This window comes from Ovis canadensis, chromosome 1 (assembly GCF_042477335.2).
Source record: "Ovis canadensis isolate MfBH-ARS-UI-01 breed Bighorn chromosome 1, ARS-UI_OviCan_v2, whole genome shotgun sequence".
Lineage (NCBI taxonomy): Eukaryota > Metazoa > Chordata > Mammalia > Artiodactyla > Bovidae > Ovis > Ovis canadensis.
In genome coordinates, this window is record NC_091245.1 from 121,053,392 (window position 1) to 121,074,514 (window position 21,123).

Below are 21,123 nucleotides of genomic sequence, written 5' to 3' on the forward strand. Positions count from 1 at the left end.
TATTGACTATGCCAAAGCCTTTGACTGTGTGGATCACAATAAACTGTGGAAAATTCTGAAAGAGATGGGAATACCAGACCACCTAACCTGCCTCTTGAGAAATCTGTATGCAGGTCAGGAAGCAACAGTTAGAACTGGGCATGGAACAACAGACTGGTTCCAAATAGGAAAAGGAGTACGTCAAGGCTGTATATTGTCACCCTGCTTATTTAACTTCTACGCAGAGTACATCATGGGAAATGCCAGACTGGATGAAGCACAAGCTGGAATCAAGATTGCCGGGAGAAATATCAATCACCTCAGATATGCAGATGACACCTCCCTTATAGGAGAAAGTGAAGAAGAACTAAAGAACCTCTTGATGAAAGTGAAAGAGGAGAGTGAAAAAGTTGGCTTAAAGCTCAACATTCAGAAAATCAAGATCATGGCATCAGGTCCCATCACTTCATGGGAAATCGATGGGGAGACAGTGGAAACAGTGTCAGACTTTATTTTGGGGGCTCCAAAATCACTGCAGATGGTGACTGCAGCCATGAAATTGAAAGACGCTTACTCCTTGGAAGAAAAGTTATGATCAACCTAGATAGTATATTCAAAAGCAGAGACCTTACTTTGTCGACTAAGGTCCATCTAGCCAAGGCTATGGTTTTTCCAGTGGTCATGTTTGGATGTGAGGGTTGGACTGTGAGGAAAGCTGAGCGCTGAAGAATTGATGCCTTTGAACTGTGGTGTTGGAGAAGACTCTTGAGAGTCCCTTGGACTGCAAGGAGAGTCAACCAGTCCATTCTGAAGGAGATCAGCCCTGGGATTTCTTTGGAGGGAATGATGCTGAAGGTGAAACTCCAGTACTTTGGCCACCTCATGCGAAGAGTTGACTCACTGGAAAAGACTCTGATGCTGGGAAGGATTGGGGGCAGGAGAAGAAGGGGACGACAGAGGATGAGATGGCTGGATGGCATCACCGACTCGATGGACATGAGTTTGGGTGAACTCCGGGAGCTGGTGATGGACAGGGAGGCGAGGTGTGCTGCGATTCCTGGGGTCGCAAAGTCGGACACGACTGAGCGACTGACTGAACTGACTGAACTGAAAAGTGACAGGATTAGTAGTGGGGCCTTTAGGACACGATTCGGTTATGATTAGTGGAACCTTCTTTAATGAGATTAGAGCTCTTATAAAACTTCCTGGCCCCTTTCCCCCAAGTGTGGATATGACAAAAGTCTTAAGAGGGCCCTGGCCTCACTATACTGACACTAGGACCTCAGACTTCCAGCCTCCACAACCGTGAGCAATAATCTGCTGTTAATAAGCTACCCAGCCTGTGGCATTTTGTCATAGCAATCCAAACAGACTAAACCACATTCTGACTATGGGATGGAATGTCGCAGGAGATGGTGAACTTCCTGTGCTGGAATTATTCAAGAAAGGATGACTGACCACCTACCGAGAATGTTTGGGGACAGTCTCAGCCTCCAAAATCATTTAATTGATAATGCAGCCCCCAATCTTTTCTGTTTGTGTTAAAAATGGGACCCTAAACTGCCTACAGTATTAGTAATTTAACAAAGCCAAGAAAACAAAATATAATTATAAATAGCTATTGAGAAAGATACTTTAAATAAAATTGAGAAGGAAGAAAGATATCCTAGAGAGTTTTTTTTTTAAGAATATTTATTTATTTGGCTGTACAGAGTCTCAGTTTAGTTGCAGCATATGGAATCTAGTTCCCTGACAAGGGATCAAACTCAGGCCCCCGATGCATTGGGATACAGGGTCTTAGACACTGGATCAGCAGGGAAGTCCCTATCCTAGAAATTCGTAATGAAGAACTCCAGGTACTCTCAGTTCAGACACTGACAACATTCATTCTGTTGTGGAAATTTTTTTTTAAAGGTTCTAAGGAAACATCAGCTCAGTTCAGTTCAGTCGCTCAGTCGTGTCCGACTCTTTGCGACCCCATCAATCGCAGCACGCCAGGCCTCCCTGTCCATCACCAACTCCCGGAGTTCACTCAGACTCACGTCCATCGAGTCCGTGATGCCATCTAGCCATCTCATCCTTGGTTGTCCCCTTCTCCTCCTGGCCCCAATCTCTCCCAGCATCAGAGTCTTTTCCAATGAGTCAACACTTCGCATGAGGTGGCCAAAGTACTGGAGTTTCACCTTCAGCATCATTCCCTCCAAAGAAATCCCAGGGCTGATCTCCTTCAGAAGGGACTGGTTGGATCTCCTTGCAGTCCAAGGGACTCTCAAGAGTCTTCTCCAACACCACAGTTCAAAAGCATCAATTCTTCGGTGCTCAGCTTTCTTCACAGTCCAACTCTCACATCCATACATGACCACAGGAAAAACCATAGCCTTGACTAGACAGACCTTAGTCGGCAAAGTAATGTCTCTGCTTTTGAATATGCTATCTAGGTTAGTCATAACTTTTCTTCCAAGGACTAAGCATCTTTTAACTTCATGGCTGCAGTCACCACCTGCAGTGATTTTGGAGCCCCCAAAATAAAGTCTGACACTGTTTCCACTGTCTCCCCATCGATTTCCCATGAAGTGATGGGACTGGATGCCATGATCTTCGTTTTCCAAATGTCGAGCTTTAAGCCAACTTTTTCCCTCTCCTCTTTCACTTTCATCAAGAGGCTTTTTAGCTCCTCTTCACTTTCTGCCATAAGGGTGGTGTCATCTGCATATCTGAGGTGATTGATATTTCTCCTGGCAATCTTGATTCCAGCTTGTGTTTCTTCCAGTCCAGCGTTTCTCATGATGTACTCTGTATAGAAGTTAAATAAGCAGGGTGACAATATACAGCCTTGACGCACTCCTTTTCCTATTTGGAACCAGTCTGTTGTTCCATGTCCAGTTCTAACTGTTGCTTCCTGACCTGCATACAGATTTCTCAAGAGACAGGTTAGGTGGTATGGTATTCCCATCTCTTTCAGAATTTTCCACAGTTTATTGTGATCCACACAGTCAAACGCTTGGGCGTAGTCAATAAAGCAGAAATAGATGTTTTTCTGGAACTCTCTTGCTTTTTCCACGATCCAGCGGATGTTGGCAATTTGATCTCTGGTTCCTCTGCCTTTTCTAAAACCAGCTTGAACATCAGGGAGTTCACGGTTCACATATTGCTGAAGCCTGGCTTGGAGAATTTTGAGCATTACTTTACTAGCATGTGAGATGAGTGCAATTGTGTGGTAGTTTGAGCATTCTTTTGCATTGCCTTTCTTTGGAATTGGAATGAAAACTGACCTTTTCCAGTCCTGTAAAATCCCTTATAACAGGGAGTTCATGAAGCTATGGAAACTCTGACATCAAAGGTATTTCTTTGTGTCCTTATTTTTGAGATGAGAACCTTTTGACTGGAGAGTGTTTTAAGCTCTGTACTTTCTTCCTGATCATCAATTTTTCACCTTCTCCTCTTGTGCAGGTACTTCTTATTCCTTTACAAAATGGGGCTGTATATTAGGCTTTTTGGATTTAGGGAATGAAAATATAGGATGCTGAGTTAAATCTGAATTTCAAAATAATTCTTTTAAAGTGCATATGCCTTAAATATCTTGTGTGATACAATGTATACTAAACAAAAAAATCATTCATTATTGATCTGAACTTCAAATTTAACTAGGCATCCTTTATTTCATCTGACAACTCTCTGTGACCCAAACTTCAGTTCTCTCTTATCTCTCAGAGAGATCTCTGCTGAGCCTCTCCCTGCCTGTCTCCTGGCATCCTCTGAGGCAGCAGGCTTTAGATTCTCAGGAGCCTGACCCCATCCTGCAAAGGGGCTCAGCTCCACCTCATTTCCAACCCTGTCCCCCTCCACCCTACCCCAGTCAAGAAGGGACTTTCAGGAAACTGGGGAAGGCAGTTTTTGGTGAGGTTGCAAAAGGATTGCAGCCATTTGCTCATAGACATAGATATTTGTATCTCTGGCAGAACCTGTAGGAATATTGCTACTGGCCTCTCCCACGGTGGAACAGATCATCTGTCAGTTCTCCAGATCCCCAACTAGGTGACACCTCTTTTGGTATGAATTCCTAGGTAGGTAGAATATATTATAAAAAGTTTGATGTGGAAAATTTTAAACATACACAATAAAACAAAAAAATATGAGGTACATGTACCCAGCATTCAGCTTCAACAACTATCAACATTATCATTGCATCTGTTCTTTTACTCACTGTATCCCTCCCCTACGCCACCACATTATTCTTTGTAGTTCTTTTATAGATAAAATTTACATGTTGAAATGTACAGGTCTTAATGGTATAATCTTGATCGATAGATACCCTCTGTAACCCACAGATTTTTCTATCTATGGAGATACAAAAATGGGTGGGCCATTTTGTCTTTTAGCAGATGTCTGCAGGACCTGCCATCTTTCTCTGGGGCGGGGACAATACCCAGGGTTTTAGCATTGAATTGGACGATGACTTTTGACTGAGGCTCTAGGAGCAGGGGTGCAGATTCCCACTGAAACATGGATAGCCAAGGGGTTAGTGGGTGAGATGAGTAGGGGAGGCACTGGAGCCCATCTTGCAGAGGGCTCCTTTAAGTCTTTGTCACCTGAACTCCTTTTGGCAAAAGCTGCCTATTAAGTTGTTCTGAGGCAACCCAGCCCTGGCCTGGGAGCCCCACGACCTTTCCCTCACTAGTGAGCCACTTGGACTCCTTGCACCTGTTAGAGGCCCACTCTTTGGGGACTGTTGGACTATGTGTAGGTCTCTCTCCTTTTGGGGAGTGAGATGACCCCTAGCTCTCTGCAGTTCTTTCCTTACCCTGGAGGGGAGCTCTCTTGGGCCTGTTGATTCTGATTCACATAATGAAAGTGTCTGTTTTTTTCTACCCGAGTCTGGAGAAACAAGGAGATTAAGTTGTAAGGAAAGATTCTATTGAGGAACTTCAGAGCCTTCCTCAGCATTTTTTTGGCAAGCACCATCTGGCCCATGTTGAAACAGACCTAGAAGAAGAAGAAAGGGGAAGAAAGGAAAGAAAAAGGCGATGATTCCAAGCTTGGTTTATATGTTCCAAAAATAAGTAATTTAGGAATCTTTTTTTTTTTTTTTTTAAGTAATGTAAAGCCTAGGAAAAAAAAAATCCCCCTGAGCTTGGCATAATCTGAAATGTTTCTTGGATATATCTGTGGAAGGATGGTTGAATGACTAGGATTGTGCATCCTCATCCTTCATAATCTACCTCTGAGAAAATGTTTACTTATTCCTGTCCCTTTTTTGGAGGTCGTTACAAAAAATATTTCATAAAGCTGTCACTGAGAGGCTAAGGAAGCTCTTGCTGCAGAAATTGATGGTGAGGAGGTTTGAGTCCCAGGGCTTGGGATCCTGGAGTCTTGGAAAAGATCTGTGGCAGAGGATGGGAGGAGGATGCAGAAAGTATAGGGATGACTTCTATTACTTCTATATAAAGTCCCAGTGATAAGTAACAGATTAATGATGTTTCTAATGATTTCTTACCTGACCTTTGAGGGTAAAAAAGGTAGCCCATTCAAAAGTCTTACTCCAAGATTTGTCCTTCTTGAGAATTTTCAGCAACCTCTCTCCCTCATTCAAATATAGGTAAGCCTGCAACCAGCACAAGGAGCAGAAAGTGTTTCGTCAACAGGGATCAGGACCACAGAGGCCATTGCCCCAGACTCTACTGAAGGAAGAGAGTCAGGACCCCTCCAGCTCCTGATTCCATCTCTACCTTTAGCCCCTGATCAGAAAGGAGGGGTGGAGAAAGTTCCTGCTGAAGATACATATCACCTTCACATTCATCTTGGTCACTGAATCTCTCATGAACCTAGAAATCACCTCCTTTCCTCATGTTGTCATGTAAGACATCTTACCTGAAATTTTCCCCAGGGCAGTTTCCCTCTTTGAGTACTTCCATCCCCAGCTTCCCTATTTCCAGCTATGTACTCATGGCTTCTGAGACCATTGCCACATCCATGAAGGCCAGTCTCTACTTACGAATGAATTATGAAGTGTTTCCATTTTTTTTCTGGTCAGGGCCATCTTTGGGAGGTAGAAGAGAAAGTTAAGGCCCTGAACAATCTTTGTCACTTCATCTTTAATGGAACATCATTAAGAGTCTTGGCACATGTGAACACAAAGGCAAGCTCAGACTTGAAGAGTGAAATAAGGTGAGACAATGTCCCCACGTCTCAACCAGTCTAAGTGGTATGTGCAGAAGGCTGAAAGAGGGGGACAAGGTTTCTTTGCTGGGAGAGTGGGATGCAAATGGCACATTGCAGAACTCTGCCCTAGGCTCTGCTTCCAATCATTGTTTTCCTGAACATTCATCACTCCCTGTAGAGAGATGCGGGTGAGCACAGGCTCAGCAAGTTGGCCCCCGAGGCTACCTAAACCTTCTCTTTCTGGGATTCACTGGCCACATCACCCTCTCCTTCACATATGTGTATAAAATACATACAGGAGGCTTTCCTTCAAAATACTTGAGAGAACCAGAGCTTACTGACATTTTTAATAGTTTAATTAAAAAATCTTATATAAATCTGAGATGTAGGGATTAAGTAAGCCACAACTATAAAATCTGGATTGGTCCACCAGTGCAGGCATGAAGGGTGGCAACCATGGCTGCTCAGGTGTGGGAAGCTCTTCCTGAAGCTGGCTGGAAGTCTGATGAAGCAAGGCCCAGAAAGACATTTCCTCAAATGAGTTCATGGAAGCTTAGTCCAGCCAGCTACTCTATGAAAAGTGATCTAAGGTCAAATAAGTTTAAGAGAAATAGTCCGTCCCAGTCCTAGCCCAACCTTCAGGAGATTTCTGTGTATCTTAGCATATAAAGGCTCTGAGTATCTGTAGTACAGAAACCTGTTTATCCTTATTCAGTTCCGGGCTTCCCAACTTAACAATGAATTCTTTCATGTAATTATATGTATCAAATCCCCACATTTCTAAGGGCGTATTGCCCTGAAACTTATTTACATTTATCCTGGAGAAACATTCACTAGTAGCCTAAAGGTATGTATGATAATTTAGCACAAATTACCTGAAGTGAGTGGGCCCCTTCAGAAATCACAAGAGTAAAACTAGATTTGTTCTTATTCAAAGACCTACAGGTATTGTGCTGACAGATATTTGGAGAAGACAGAGGGCAAACGCAACTGGGACATTACTGAGGAAGTCTCTACTGAAACTGAATAGTTGAGACCAGAGTCTCATATAGGTAGACAATCCATAGCAAATTTTTAAAGGTGGGAATATAATGTATAATGGTAGTTGCAGTTTGTTCTGACTTTTTTCAAACTCAGGTCATTTGCCTTCTGAGCAATTTGATTTTCAAAGGAAGAGGGTACTGGCAGGAATCAAGAACACGAAGCAATAAACAAAACAAAACAAAAAAAACACTAGAGCTTCCCTTCTGGCTCTCTGGTCTATAAGTTGTCTCAAGGATGGAGGTGATCTGAGTAGAAACAGCTTACCATATAATTATCACCCAAGACAAGATAAGCAGACACAAGTTCTAGGAAGTAATATAAGGCTTTGTTGTTTTCTCCCAAAGCAAGAAAATGGTGAGCCAGAGGCATGATGACAATCTCTAGGATCTCCTCACACTGGCAAGATTCCAAAGGGATGACGTCATCTTCAGATGTCCTCATTTTTGTTATAATGATATCAAAGAAACTCAAGATCTTTTCTCTTATTTCTTCAGAACTGTCCAAATGCAGAAATAAATAGGAGTAATAACTTGTAGATATAGATAGGATTTGATATGAAAATAGTTTTTAAAACAAATAAAAGAGCAAGATAAGAAAACCTAATGTAGGGACTTGCCTGGTGGTATAGTGGTTTAGACTCCGAGCTTCCACTGCAGGGAGCTCAAGTTCCATCCCTAGTCAGGAAAACAAGATCCCACATGCCACACAGTGTGGACAGAAAAAAAAAAAGAAAATCTAATGTAGATTTCCTCCATTTGGTAGGTTTTAGCATCTGTCAAATAACTCAGGAAGTATGAATCAGATACTACTATCTACGTATTTTCAGAGAGCCATTACATACAGCAGAGGACATGGGCTGGGGTGGGGTGCTGCGGTCTGTCTTGGGAAGGGCCCATCAGGATCCTGCTCAGTTACATAATGACTGATTAGACTTCAAACATAACCCTCTGACTTGTGCCTTAAAGAGCCAGAGTACTGACCAAACAAATAATTCTAACAACGGTCCAAATTTAATGCCAATTGTTCATGCTCTACTTTCTAAACAATTATAGATGACTGTACCTGAGATTTTCAGAAACTATTTCAGATTTCTTAGAAGTCTCTGTTCTTGAAAAAGTGGTCTCTTCTTCAGCTGGAAAATAAACAAACAAGTGAGTTGTATTGACATGATCACGTGGCAGAGATGTCTGGGATATACTGAAGCTTCCTGTTCCCCTTCCACAATAAAACTGTTGTTGCCTAGCCAGGATCTACATTTCTCAGTCCCTTTTGCATCTTTTTCTTTTTCCTTTTTGGTCCCTGTCATGCTGTGCAGCTTGCAGGGTCTCCATTCCCAGCCCATGGCAGTGAAAGCACTGAGTAAGTCCTAACCACTGGGCCACCACGGAATTTCCTCCTATTACAATCACTCTCCATTCACTCTTAAGTGAAGCCATGTGTTAAGTTTAAAAATATGATTCCATCAAAAATAATATATGTCACCTCTGAACTGAGATGGTTAGATATCTTCACCACCTTCTCCTTTCACAGGAAAACAAATTAATTGTGGAGATCTAAGGGAAAGCAAACCCACAACACAGAAGGAGCCTGGGTCCCTGACTGACTGTGAACAAGGCTCATTGTCAAAATGCTCATTGGATCATTACCTGGACAGGAAAAAACTATCATTCTATTGTGCTAACCCACTGAAATATTGGGATTTGTTTTAGATGATAACACAATCATAATTTATTAAAAGTATCCTGGAAGAGGGCATGGCAACCCACTCCTGTATTCTTGCCTGGAGAATCCCCATGGACAGAGGAACCTAGCAGGCTGAATCCCATGGGGTCACAAAGAGTTGGACACAACTAAAGCGACTAAGCACAACTCAAAGTATAAATTAATGATGCTGAAGAAAATGATGTCAGCTTCTAACAGAGAAATAGACATTTAATGGAATACCTTCCAAAGGGGAATTACTTAAGGGCAGAGAGCCTTGAATTTAAAACCTTCAGTCTATCCAGACTGCAATAGGTTAGAAAATTCCATAAAGATTTTTAAACAGAAAACAAATGAGGATTGTTGAATCCAGCCACTTCTCCATTCGAGGAGAAGGAAGAATCCTAGAGAGAGCAGAAGGGACTTGTCTCAGATCATACATCTGTTGGCGATAGAGGTCTCTGGACTCCAAGATAAATGCACTACTCCACAGATCTTTTAATTTATAAAATGCAGTCTGAGCATCTACTACCACCTTCTTCTGAAAGCCTTCTCTGCTTTTGCCCCTTAGAGTTAGTGCCCCAACTTGTGTGTCCAGTGACCCCATTCAGCCTCTATCATCATCCTTTATCATACTGTGTAAGGATTGATTTGTCTACGTCTCCTAGTCTGCTGTCTGGCTTCCTGATAGCTCAGTTGGTAAAGAGTCTGTCTGCAATGCAGGAGACCCCAGTTCCATTCCTGGGGTGGGAAGATTCCCAGAGAAGGGAAAGGCTACCCACTCCAGTATTCTGGCCTGGAGAATTTCATGGACTGTATAGTCCATGGGGTTGCAAAGAATCAGACACAACTGAGCGACTTTCACTTTCCTAGTCTGCTGTCTAGTTCATCTCTAGTGAATAGAACCTGAATAAACTGAATTATGCCTTTATCCTCCTACTCCTCTAAAACTTTCTTGTTAGAGTTACCAGTAAAAACAAGTTGCCAAATCCAAACATTACATTTTTGTCTGCATCTCATTATACCTCTTGGCAGCATTTGCAACAACTGACCTCTCCTTGCTTTTACCAGCTTCTGTAATACCCATTCCCTTGATTTCTTTCCTCACTGGCTGCCCACTGCCCATTTTGCTGGCTCCTTCTGCTGTATCGCTGTGCCTAGAACAACTTCTGGCACATACAAGAAACTCAATAAATATTTACGAAATGAGTAAATGAAATGTTGAATGAGAAAATCGCATATTGAGAAGATCAAAGGAATGAGAGGAGAGGTCCCTGAAGAATTAGGTGGAGCAAGTGGAAGGAAAGAACCCAGCAGGGGGCCTGTGGGTTGTCCATCCTTAGAATGGATCAAAACTTAGAAAATAAGTTTTTAGGAAGGACGTCAGGATTGACAAAGAATTGAAAAGGGAATCAGCTTCTTCACTGTCTGATTCATACCTAGTACTGTGTTCTTGAAACTTGTACGGTACTAACATGCCCTTTTCCAGTATTACTTAAAAGCATACCTCACACTTAGGGGAGATTTGGAGATAACAAATGTCTTTGTTTTTGTCTTTCAGCTAAGACTGAAACAGGATATTATAGCAAAGACATTGCAAAAAGAAAATTTCATAAAAACTGTAGGAAAAATAAACTTTTGTTAAGAAATCTATTCACAGTATATTACTTAGTTCTATAATAGCAGTTACATAGTCTTAATAATGTAGATACCTGATTCATTTATCTAATGATAGTATAACAATATTGGGAGAGAGGTGCCAAGAGTGGTGTAATACAGTTAGATTTTCACCTACCATAGCAAGACTAAAACAGGTGATGTCAGAATCTGATTTTTTTTAAAGCAGCATTAATATATCACTTAGCATTTGGAGGTAATGACTAGAAAGAAGAGCTAAGTTAAAAATATATGTCCTTGTGACTTCCCTCATGGTCCAGCAGTTAAGACTTCACCTTCCAAAGCAGAGGGTGCAGGTTCCATCCCTGGTTGGGGAGCTAAGATCTCACATGCCTCGTGGCCAACAAAAACAACATAAGCAATATTGCAATATTCAATACAAGATTTTTAAAATTTTGTTGTTATTTAGTGGCTAAGTCCTCTCTGAGTTTTTGTGACCCTATGGACTGCAGCACACCAGGCTTCCCTGTCCTTCACTATCTCCCATATTTTGCTCAAACTCATGTTCATTGAGTTGGTGATGCCATCCAACCATCTCATCCTCTGTCGCCCCCTTCTCCTCCTGCCCTCAATCTTTCCCGGCAACAACGTTTCTCCCAGTGAGTTGGCTCTTTGCATCACATGGACTAAGTACTGGAGCTTAGTATCACTGATGTCCTTTTGATGAATATTCAGGGTAATTTCCTTTAGGATTGACTGGTTTGATCTCCTTGCACTCCAAGGACTCTCAAGAGTCTTCTCCAGCACCACAATTTGAAAGCATCAATTCTTTGGTGCTCAACCTTCTTTATGGTCCAACTTTCATATCCATATAAAACCACTGAAAATGGTCCACACCAAAAAAAAAAAAAAATCTTAAAAAAAAATGAGAAGAACTACTGAACATACGAATGCAGGACAGTAGGTCTTGGGACTATTGTTTTTATGGTGAAGCTTTCAGGAAATCTAAAAAATGTCTCTATTTAAAGATATCTAGTTGATATCCTTCTAAATAGGTGAAAAATTCTGATAAGGGAGATAGTTGAGCCCTAGCCTCAGTGAAGAGGAGCTAAAAAGCCTCTTGATGAAAGTGAAAGAGGAGAGGGAAAAAGTTGGCTTAAAGCTCAACATTCAGAAAACAAAGATCATGGCATCTGGTCCCATCACTTCATGGCAAATAGATGGGGAAACAGTAGAAACAGTGTCAGAATTTATTTTTTGTGGCTCGAAAGTCACTGCAGATGGTGACTGCAGCTGTGAAATTAAAAGACACTTACTCCTTGGAAGAAAAGTTATGACCAATCTAGATAGTATATTCAAAAGCAGAGACATTACTTTGCTGACTGAGGTCCATCTAGTCAAGGCTATGGTTTTTCCTGTGGTCATGTATGGATGTGAGAGTCGGACTGTGAAGAAAGCTGAGCACCGAAGAAATGATGCTTTTGAACTGTGGTGTTGGAGAAGACTCTTGAGAGTCCCTTGGACTGCAAGGAGATCCAACCAGTCCATTCTGAAGGAGATCAACCCTGGGATTTCTTTGGAAGGAATGATGCTAAAGCTGAAGCTCCAGTACTTTGGCCACCTCATGCGAAGAGTTGACTCATTGGAAAAGACTCTGATGCTGGGAAGGATTGGGGGCAGGAGGAGAAGGGGATGACCAAGGATGAGATGGCTGGATGGCATCACGGACTCGATGGACATGAGTCTGAGTGAACTCCAGGAGATGGTGATGGACAGGGAGGCCTGGCGTGCTGCGATTCATGGGGTCGCAAAGAGTCGGACACGACTGAGCGACTGAACTGAACTGGACTGAGTGTCACTCAGCTGAAGGTGCTGATGAATGGACATCAGCAAACATTTCTCAGAGACATCCCACCATATATGCTCCAGAGTGAAAGTTAAGGTACTTTGGAGAACCTGAAATAACTCAAATTGTTTTCTCTGGTGGCCCTAGCCAGCCTGCTGAAGATCACCTCTGCTCCAATTGACCTGTCTGCTAGCTGCCAGCTGATTTTACTCCTCACCAAATAAGTAAATTAATTAAAACATACATATTTATATTATATATGTATTTGTAAAGTAAGACTCACTGATTCCATAGAGTCTGGAATATTCTTTCCCTTTTATCTCTGTCAGTGAACTCTTTCCTATGAATACTTTCTCTGGTGCTTTGACTGTAGCCCTACGTGGGGACCCTTCACTGAAGCTACCTTGATCTGGTCATGCATCTTCTTTAGCTCTCCATTGCCTGCTCTCTTAATGTTTGTTTTATTCCAGCACTCCACTACTAGGGGTCCTCTCACACTCTTAGGGGTACTCTTGGGAGCAACTTAAAATGGCAGCAGGCTGACTTTTTCTCCCAGGTGAGTTATATCTGATTTATGGGATAAATATATCCTTTCCCAAACTCTGGGAGGGAAAGTTGATCCTGTTTCAGCCACAAGGCACTTTGGCTTCATTAGGTTTCCTGTGTCCTCCAACTAACTTCAAAGGAGACACCTTCCTACACTTGGGGGTACATAGTTACTCCTCAGTTCAGCTCAGTTCAGTTCAGTAGCTCAGTCATGTCCGACTCTTTGCGACCCCATGAATCGCAGCACGCCAGGCCTCCCTGTCCATCACCATCTCCCGAAGTTCACTCAAACTCACTTCCATCAAGTCGGTGATACCATCCAGCCATCTCATCCTCTGTCGTCCCCTTTTCCTCCTGCCCCCAATCCCTCCCAGCATCAGAGTCTTTTCTAATGAGTCAACTCTTCACATGAGGTGGCCAAAGTACTGAGGTTTCACCTTTAGCATCATTCCTTCCAAAGAACACCCAGGGCTGAAGAATGGCCCTGGTTAGAATGGACTGGTTGGATCTCCTTGCAGTCCAAGGGACTCTCAAGAGTCTTCTCCAACACCACAGTTCAAAAGCATCCAATTCTTCGGTGATCCATACATGACCACTGGGAAAACCATAGTCTTGACTAGACGGACCTTTGTTGGCAAAGTCATGTCTCTGCTTTTCAATATACTATCTAGGTTGGTCATAACTTTCCTTCCAAGGAGTAAGCATCTTTTAATTTCATGGCTGCAGTCACCATCTGCAGTGATTTTGGAGTCCAAAAAGATAAAGTCTGACACTGTTTCCACTGTTTCCTTATCTATTTCCAGACCACCTGACCTGCCTCTTGAGAAACCTGTTTGCAGGTCAGGAAGCAACAGTTAGAACTGGACATGGAACAACAGACTGGTTCCAAATAGGAAAAGGAGTACATCAAGGCTGTATATTGTCACCCTGCGTATTTAACTTATATGCAGAGTACATCATGAGAAACGCTGGGCTGGAAGAAGCACAAGCTGGAATCAAGATTGCCGGGAAAAATATCAATAACCTCAGATATGCAGATGACACCACCCTTATGGCAGAAAGTGAAGAGGAACTAAAAAGCCTCTTGATGAAAGTCAAAGAGGAGAGTGAAAAAGTTACTCCTCAGTTCTTGCCAAATCTCCCCACAAATCCTAGCCCTCTCCACACTCTTCCTCATTTCATGTCTTGAATGTGGATGAAGGATCCAAGATAATAACTGACTCTCAACTATTTCCTTTGTCTGTACATTTTATTTGTCACCACATTCATCTATTTGCCTCACTTTAGATTGCAACATTTATTGTATCTAGGTACTTGGTACAAATTTTAACATCATGAATCCCTGTTCTGAACCCAAGCCCTCTTTTCTGGGACCCTGACCTGTTTAGTCCTGGCTAATTCTCTCCCACTCATACTCTTTTTCTACTGGAACCTTGTTTCAAACTACACAGAGCAACAGCATTCTTATCTGCCAAGAAACATTACTCCCTCTTGGGTCATGGTCCCCTCCTTGGGTTTCACCCCTTGATGTGATCATCTGTTTTACCCCTTTGGAAATTATAATTTGAGCTCCAGTCCTACCTCATTTCTACCAGAGTCCTTATCCCCATATCCATCCTGACAGTCTCACAGTGAGACTGGGTCTGCCAACTCAGTTGCATGTACACTCCTCAACTCGCCCTGCCTCACTGGCCTACACTGCTTAAGTCTCATCATTTGTGGTGTCTGAGCCAGAAGAGGGCTTGAAACCCTCATGGTCTAGATCTGCTCCTTCTAGGTCTTGCCTTTGTTTTCCCCAGGAATGGTGCTGCTGCTAAGTCGCTTTAGTTGTGTCCGACTCTGTGTGACCCCATAGACAGCAACCCACCAGGCTCCCCCATCCATGGGATTCTCCAGGCAAGAACACTGGAGCGGGTTGCCATTTCCTTCTCCAATGCATGAAAGTGAAAAGTGAAAGTGAAGTCGCTCAGTCATGTCTGACTCTTAGCGAACCCATGGACTGCAGTCCACCAGGCTCCCTTGCCCATGGGATTTTCCAGGCAAGGGTACTGGTGTGGGATGCCATTGCCTTCTCCATAATTAGGACTAATTAGGAATGAAAAAAGTTTACTTCGAAATCCATGGGACTTAACCATCTTCCTAATGGTATCCAAGTCCAAAGTGTTGAGCCGGATATCCACTGCAAAGTGATGAAAGGGGACGAAGTCTCCACTTCGGCAGGGGTCACACCTGTGGGCGTTTTCTTCCAGAAAGCGGGCACATTTCAAGTGCATTGCTTTCTTCTGGTCCTTCAACCACAGCTCATAGGCTGTTTTCTGCATCACTGGGCTGCAGAATCGAATGATGTGGCACTGAATCACCTCACTTTCCAGCTCACGGAGCTCTTCCTCCTCACCATGGTCTAGAGAGGACAGAGACACCGTAGACAATACGTCAGCCTCTGCTACAAAACACAGACCATTCCTTTATCAAGATGTGCCTTAAACTGAAGGAACTATGATTCATTTCCAGGCTCTACTCACCCATTCCTTCAATGAGTGGCATCAGAGAAAGGGATCGATAATTCGCCTCAAATGAAGCTGCATTCTTTTCTAGGGCCATTCGGAGCTCCTTGCCATTCTGGAAACAATCAAAGACGTTGGATTCCACAAGGGTTGCCAGGGCATTGATCATCATCTTCATGTCCCAACAAGGGAGAATCTCAAACAACAGCTCTGTAGTGAAAGTTAGGCCAATGATGGCAGCACATCTCACCAACATCTGGTGGGACAGGCTCATGCTATCCAGCTGGACCAGAGAGATTTCTGCAGGTAGAAAGCCACACAAATAGGGAATTAGTCATCTGTCTTTATCAAATGCATTCTAGAGATGGACAACTGTTCAGCTCTACAGTTCTTGTTCACAAAACTATACCCAGTTGAGCTGAGCCAAAAGAAGTATTTGCTTAGTACCTACTTAGCAGATAGCACTCAGGAGTACAAAAGATGGTGATGCTATGACCTAAAAATATGCATATCCCATTGGCCATGGCAATAAGATCAATTTCAAGGTGTTCTGATTTTGTGTTAAAATGTGACAGGGGTGTGTGAGAAGAGGAGAGGTGATGGTAGGCCACAGTGGTCAGAAGGAGCAGGACCCAGGAATTCCCTGTCAGTTCAGTGGTTAGGTTTCCGGGCTTTCACTGCCAAAAGCCTGGGTTCAATCCCTGGTTGGGGAATTAAGATCCTACAAACTGCACAGTACACCCAAAAAAATAAAAAGGAGCAGGGCCTGACTTCCATGTTCTATCATGACTTCTCCAGCAGGTTATTCTCTATCTTCTTCGCTAGCTACCCTTTCTCCTGGAACTTCCTGGCAATAAAATTTCTCTATCTGCTCCAGCATTCATTTATTCTTGTGACAACTCATTATTAGCTCTATGATCAAGACCAAGTGGCAGAGAGCTCCTAGCTCCAATTCCATCTTCTTATCTAAGCTTGCGTATCAGAAGTCACATAACTTCCTGGAATCTTGACCAGTATGTCCTTCTATTGCATCACCCACATCAGGACAAAATATGAACTCTTCAACCTGTCCACAGAACACTGTAGAAACCAAGCTGGTCCAGATGTGAGTAGGGATAGCAGGTGTAAGCTTTTATATGGAGAATGAATAAACAACAAGGTCCTACTGTATAGCACAGAGAACTATATTTAATATCCTATAATAAACCATAATTTTCCACAGTTTATTATGATCCACACAGTCAAAGGCTTTGGCATAGTCAATAAAGCAGAAATAGATGTTTCTCTGGAACTCTCTTGCTTTTTCAATGATCCAGCAGATGTTGGCAACTTGATCTCTGGTTCCTCTGCCTTTTCTAAAACCAGCTTGAACATCTGGAAGTTCACGGTTCGCATATTGCTGAAGCCTGGCTTGGAGAATTTTGAGCATTACTTTACTAGTGTATGAGATGAGTGCAATTGTGCGGTAGTTTGAGCATTCTTTGGCATTGCCTTTCTTTGAGATTGGAATGAAAACGGACCTTTTCCAGTCCTGTGGTCACTGCTGAGTTTTCCAAATTTGCTGGGATATTGAGTGCAGCACTTTCAAAGCAACATCTTTCAGGATTTGAAATAGCTCAACTGGAATTTCATCGCCTCCACTAGCTTTGTTCGTAGTGATGCTTTCTAAGGCCCACTTGACTTCACATTCCAGGATGACTGGCTCTAGGTGAGTGATCACACCATCGTGATTATCTTGATCATGAAGACCTTTTTTGTACAGTTCTTCTGTGTATTCTTGCCAAGTTCAGAGACTGTGTCATGCCAAAGCCTTTGACTGTGTGGATCACAATAAACTGTGGAAAATTCTGAAAGAGATGGGAATACCAGACCACCTGACCTGCCTCTTGAGAAACCTATATGCAGGTCAGGAAGCAACAGTTAGAACTGGACATGGAACAGCAGACTGGTTCCAAATAGGAAAAGAAGTACGTCAAGGCTGTATATTGTCACCCTGCTTATTTAACTTCTATGCAGAGTACATCATGAGAAACGAGAAATGCTGGACTGGAAGAAGCACAAGCTGGAATCAAGATTGCCAGGAGAAATATCAATAACTTCAGATATGCAGATGACACCACCCTTATGGCAGAAAGTGAAGAGGAACTCAAAAGCCTCTTGATGAAAGTGAAAGAGGAGAGTGAAAAAGTTGGCTTAAAGCTCAACATTCAGAAAACGAAGATCATGGCATCTGGTCCCATCACTTCATGGGAAATAGATGGGGAAACAGTGGAAACAGTGTCAGACTTTATTTTTGGGGGGCTCCAAAATCACTGCAGATGGTGACTGCAACCATGGAATTAAAAGACGCTTACTCCTTGGAAGAAAAGTTATGACCAACCTAGATAGCATATTCAAAAGCAGAGACATGACTTTGCCAACAAGGGTCCATCTAGTCAAGACTATGGTTTTTCCTGTGGTCATGTATGGATGTGATAGTTGGACTATGAAGAAAGCTGAGTGCCGAAGAATTGATGCTTTTGACCGTTGGTGTTGGAGAAGACTGTTGAGAGTCCCTGGGGCTGCAAGGAGATCCAACCAGTCCATTCTAAAGGAGATCAGCCCTGGGTGTTCCTTGGAAGGAATGATGCTAAAGGTGAAACTCCAGTACTTTGGCCACCTCATGCGAAGAGTTGACTCATTGGAGAAGACTGGTGCTGGGAGGGATTGGGCGCAGGAGGAAAAGGGGATGACAGAGGATGAGATGGCTGGATGGCATCTCTGACTCGATGGACGTGAGTTTGAGTGAATTCCGGGAGACGGTGATGCACAGGGAGGCCTGGTGTGCTACGATTCATGGGGTCGGAAAGAGTCGGACACGACTGAGCGACTGAACTGAACTGAACTGGCTGAATAAACCATAATAGAAAAAATAATGTGGAAATTCCCTGGAAGTCTACTTGTTAGATTTCTGGGTTTTCACTGAAATGGCTTGGGTTAAATCCCTGGTTGGGGAACTAAGATCCTGCAAGCCACATGCTACTGCTACTGCTAAGTCGCCTCAGTCTTGTCCGACTCTGTGTGACCCCAGAGACGGCAGCCCACCAGGCTCCCCCATCCCTGAGATTCTCCAGGTAAGAACACTGGAGTGGGTTGCCATTTCCTTTGCCAGTGCATGAAAGTGAAAAGTGAAAGTGAAGTCGCTCAGTCGTGTCCGACTCCTAGCGACCCCATGAACTGCAGCCTACCAGGCTCCTCCATCCATGGGATTTTCCAGGCAAGAATACTGGAGTGGGGTGTATACATATATGTATATAAATAAAAACAATTATATACTTTTTTAATACTGTATTATGTGGCTGTATTTGTGTATTTATATGTATATAAATTGGAGAAGGAAATGGCACCCCACTCCAGTATTCCTGCCTGGAGAATCCTGTGGATGGAGGAGCCTGGTGGGCTGCTGTCCATGGGGTCACACAGTTGGACATGACTGAAGCAACTTACCACTTAGCATGTATATAAATATATATATACACATATATATATATATATACTTTGTATATAAATGTATATATATAACAAAAATCACTTTGTTGTACAGTAGAAATTAACACATATTGTATGTAAATCAATTTCTTCAATAAAAAAATGCTGGTTAAAAGAAACCAAATTAGTCTACATTGCTACTTTAGTAGACATAGTGAATGAAACACAAATCATGCTGTTTTGAAGACTGAGAACTTGAGGTCTCATCCTTCTACTAAACATTTGAACATTCCATAGATTGCATGCACCTGAGCTCAATGTATACTAGAACACTGCTTGAAATTAGTTTCTATTGAAATGAATAACAGTACATCCGTGTTATAAATTCCCTTGTTTGTCATTTCAGAAGTAGATGACGAGAAAAAGTATCAGTGTTAGATTTTCTCTCTCATTATTTGATTTCTGCTAATTGCAAATGTACTATACATCATTCTTCTATGCAGTTGAATAAAACCTTGTTCAAATCAAACTCCAGAATATGCACAGGGGGAAGGTGGCTTCTATTTAGAAAAGGAAAAGCAAGCCTACCATGGAGCCTTCCCATTGCCTAGGTAACATGAAACTGATAAAGGCAGTCTTCTATCTTCCTTTTGAAAGGTTGTTGCTGAGCTGTGCAAGATGCTGGGATTCTTGGCCTTCGGAGGAGAAGAATTCAATCCAGGGCCAGTGATGAGGTTTGATCGCTCAGAGCTTTTGTGTAATAAAGTTTTATTAAAGTATGAAAGCGATAGAGAAAGCTTCTGACATAGACATCAGAAGGGGGCAGAAAGACTGCCCCTCCTGCTAGTCTTCAGCCAGATGTTATGTAGCTACTGTGTGTGTCTGTTAGTTGCTCAGTCATGTCCGACTCTTTGTGACCCCACAAACTGTAGCCCACCGGGCTTCTTTGGCCATGGAAGTCTTCAGGCAAGAATACTGGATTGGATTGCCATTTCCTTCTCCAGGGGATCTTCCTGACCCAGGCATCAAACCCAGGTCTCCCTCATTGCAGAGCAGACGCTTTAACCTCTGAGCCACCAGGGAAGCCCCTTATTAGCATAGCTTAAGAGAATATTTGCATGAGTAAAACATACTCGTTTGTCAAGTCAGTTTTGAGTCTTAGGCAGAACCAACTTGAAGACAGTTTAGGATAAATACATAGTTCATTGGGACTTCCCTGGTGGCTCAGACGGTAAAGAGTCTGTCTAAACTGTGGGAGACCCAGGTTCGACCCCTGGGTCGGGAAGATCCACGGGAGAAGGAAATGGCAATCCACTCCAGTACTATTGCCTGGAAAATCTCATGAACAGAAGAGCCTGGTAGGCTACAGTCCATGGGGTCGCAAAGAGTCAGACACGACTGAGCGACTTCACTTACTTACTCACTTACATAGTTCATTAACATAGCTTAAGAAAAACATCTCCATAAGAAAAACGCATTGGTTAGCTCAAGGTTTGAGAAAAGTTAAGTTCAGGTAGAACCAGGTGTTGTCATGGCAACACAGAATTTTAAAAGAAACCTCCTTTTAAATTTGTACAGAGAAGGGGAAAAATATCTAACACTTGTAGTTTGTTTCCTCCTGCCACTTAAGAGAGAGAGGAAAAAATGTCTGACATTGCAGCCTATTTCCTCTGTTTGGAGACCCCTGGCCTTCCTGTCTGTTACCCTCTCACTTTCTCCTTTGTTGAAGCATCCTAAAGAAAGCAAGGGGAAGATCTAGGTCCTAGAAAATGAACACCAGGGTGGCGCAGTCCTAACATGGTGGAGGAATAGGACGGGGAGACCACTTTCTCCCTCACAAATTCATCAAAAGAACATTTCAATGCTGAGTAAACTTCACAGAACAACTTCTGAATGCTGGCAGAGGACATCAGGCACCCAGAAAAGCAGATCATTGTCTTCAAAAACAGGTAGGAAAAAATATAAAAGATGGAAAAAAGAGACAAAAGAGGTAGGGAGGGAGCTCCTTCCCAGGAAGGGAATCTTAAAAAGAGAGAAGTTTCCAAACACCAGGAAACACTCTTGCTGCCAAGTCTGTGGCAAGCCTTGGAAGCACAGAGGGCAACACAACAGGGAGGAAAAATAAATAAATAAATAATTAAAAGCAACAGATTACAAGCCCAACAGTAACTCCCCCAGCGGAGAAGCAGCACAGACACCTGCATCCACCACTAGCAAGCAAGGGCTGGGCAGGGAGGTGCGGGCTGCATTGCTTAGAGT

At 42.9% G+C, this 21,123-nt stretch overlaps 1 protein-coding gene across 1 annotated transcript in view; it reads right to left on the minus strand.

Annotated features, from left to right (window-relative positions):
* ADCY10 (adenylate cyclase 10) overlaps window positions 1–21,123 on the minus strand; it is a 93,217-nt gene that overhangs the window by 17,725 nt on the left and 54,369 nt on the right. The window contains exons 19-24 of the mRNA XM_069548397.1: window positions 15,415–15,696; window positions 15,003–15,293; window positions 8,245–8,314; window positions 7,447–7,678; window positions 5,474–5,581; window positions 4,781–4,962 (exon numbers count right to left, since the gene is read on the minus strand). Coding sequence (XP_069404498.1) covers window positions 4,781–4,962; window positions 5,474–5,581; window positions 7,447–7,678; window positions 8,245–8,314; window positions 15,003–15,293; window positions 15,415–15,696 — 1,165 coding nt within the window. The remainder of the gene's footprint in view (window positions 1–4,780; window positions 4,963–5,473; window positions 5,582–7,446; window positions 7,679–8,244; window positions 8,315–15,002; window positions 15,294–15,414; window positions 15,697–21,123) is intronic.